At 40.5% G+C, this 2203-nt stretch overlaps 1 protein-coding gene across 2 annotated transcripts in view; it reads left to right on the top strand.

Moving 5' to 3' along the window:
* The first annotated feature begins 353 nt into the window (after positions 1 to 353).
* The window catches only part of mylk5 (myosin, light chain kinase 5), an 18757-nt gene continuing 16907 nt past the window's right edge, over positions 354 to 2203 (top strand). Inside the window, exon 1 of one of the 2 annotated variants that reach the window (XM_014023268.1) lies at positions 354 to 647. In XM_014023268.1, the coding sequence (XP_013878722.1) occupies positions 530 to 647 (118 nt within the window). In that variant the 5' untranslated portion in view covers positions 354 to 529. The remainder of the gene's footprint in view (positions 648 to 2203) is intronic. The other variant, XM_014023276.1, reaches the window with a different exon arrangement.

Here is a 2203-nt window from a genome sequence, read left to right as displayed (position 1 = left end):
CTTTTGTTCACAGCTACAACCCTTTCATGTAATAAGTGCTTATGTCAGTGGCATTGCTGATAGAGGGCAACGCAAACAAGGAAATCAATGGGCAATCATGTCTCCAGTACATAACCTTTGGCTGGGTGTGGGMGATAAGCCCTCTCTTCTTTCGCTTTCCTGCCTTTTCGTGTTCATGCATAATGCCTGCCGTCCCTGTCAGCAGAGACAGGGGGGCATTCGGGAGGTCCTGATTATAGACTGATTGGGGAAGATAAGCAGATGCCTGTCATGTCTGAAAAGGCCTGGGTAATGTAGGTGGAGTCTGCGCAGTTCAAGGGAGGGAGAGAGCTGAGGGTTTGAACCTGTGAAGTTAAGTGTGAGGACAGGAGGCTCAGCAGAGGCAGAGAGGGAGGAAAAAAAGAAGCTTGTTGGTTTTAGAAGCTCAGACCGCAGCGTCAGAAAGGAAGCGCTATAATCAGCTTGTCGAATGACTTGGTAAATTTTTTTTTGTCTTCGTGGGTTTTCTGTTCAGGGACTTTAAGCCAACATGAACGGTGATGACAGCAAACAGCGTTTCGTGTCGACCCTCAAGCTGCACATCCAGCCATCAAGGAACGGGACGAGGATGATTGACAGCAGGACCCGTGTCAAAAGTTCAGAAGCAGGTACGCTCCGCCTAAAAACAGAGAGGAATGAATCAAATTTAAAAAAAGGCAAATGTTTTTCCTGGTGTTAACATTTAAAGCTGACAAGTCTGAACAGGACGAGGCTTTTTTTATTTTTATTTTTTGAAAACAAAATTCTTTCCTGCCTTTTTAGGATTATTTATTTCCTTATAGAACAAATGTCCTTCTAATTTGTCACTCCTGAAACTGAACTTGTGGGATTATTTAATCAAAAACTTCCAATTAAATGTTAGATTCATGCTTTACTTTGGTGAAAACCTTTAGTTTTTCTTGTCAGAACACAACAAATGTCATATTTTTTATGTTTTCTCATCACTTTTTAACAGATTTGTCCTTTCTGTAAAATGTTTTGTATTTTTTTCATGTATTTTTCAGGCAGATTCACTGAATGTAGTGTGGACGAAAAGTCTAATCAGAGCTACTGTTTATCTGACATGCAGGAAAGTCATTTTGTTTGTTAGTTGACAACCGTATGGTTTAAATGTTGAGTTTAAAGAAACGAGAAATGGAAATTAGGATATCAGATATTTTTAATAAGGTTTATTCTCAGCTTGAATTCGGAGCAACGTTAAGTTTAATTGGCAAGAAAGGGAAATTAAAGGCAGAGCAATGCACATCACTCGCCACTTTTCATGCAAAAGTTTTAAACGGAAAACACCGGGCTGTAAATAATGCACAATCCCCCGCAAAACTGCGACACTGCGACACAAATTTCAAACTTTCAGTGCTTTTGCCTGTGGTGGTGGGGGACGAACACAAAAAGGTCAAATCACCACAGTGTGAAACCTCTGCAGACAGTTCAGCTAAACGTTCCTAACTCTGCTCAGACATCTAGTTTATAGGGAATAGTTCAGTGTTGTAAACTCTGGGCTAAAGTTTGGAAGTAAAACAGCTGTTTTGTCAAACTATAATAAGTACTTTGTAGATTGCTTTGACATGGGGGGGGGGGGGGGGTCGCAGTCCAAACTAAAATGTTACTCATTTTGTTTTAAGTGCAGTGTTTTTTGTGGGGGCATGTCTCTGCAGAGATGATCAATGACAACAGACGCTGTCAGAAAGCATCATTAACAAAGTGCTTGTTTTTTCACTAGGAATTACTGGAACAAGGGGAGTGAAATTCTTTGGAATGCAGCCCCCCACCCCGCCCCACTCACCCCCCTAAGAAAGCAATCCAAGTTTCATAACAAAATAAGGAATAAAAAAAAACACGTTTCCATCAGCAGGATAAAATGACAGGATGCAATTCATTTTCAGGCAGAGAATGTACACGCCTCTCTGTGACAAAGTCACGTTAGATGGATGACGTCATCAGTTTACTTGGCAGTGCTCACTTTTTTTAATGTCGGTTCAGTAACACAGAAAAATGTGGAACTTGTTTRGTAATTAAATAAACTGAAGWTACACACTRTCCTGATGCATCTCAGTAATCCAGGTAAAAAATCAAAAGGAAAAAAAATTGTATAGGTCCTCTGGACGGGTTCTTCTTTAATGAAATGTTTTGTCTCTCCTCCAAGAGACTTCTTCAGTCTGAGAGT

The sequence above is a fragment of the Austrofundulus limnaeus genome, unplaced genomic scaffold (assembly GCF_001266775.1).
Source record: "Austrofundulus limnaeus strain Quisiro unplaced genomic scaffold, Austrofundulus_limnaeus-1.0 Scaffold4, whole genome shotgun sequence".
NCBI classification, from domain to species: Eukaryota; Metazoa; Chordata; class Actinopteri; order Cyprinodontiformes; family Rivulidae; genus Austrofundulus; species Austrofundulus limnaeus.
This window is presented reverse-complemented; position numbering and strand designations above follow the sequence as displayed.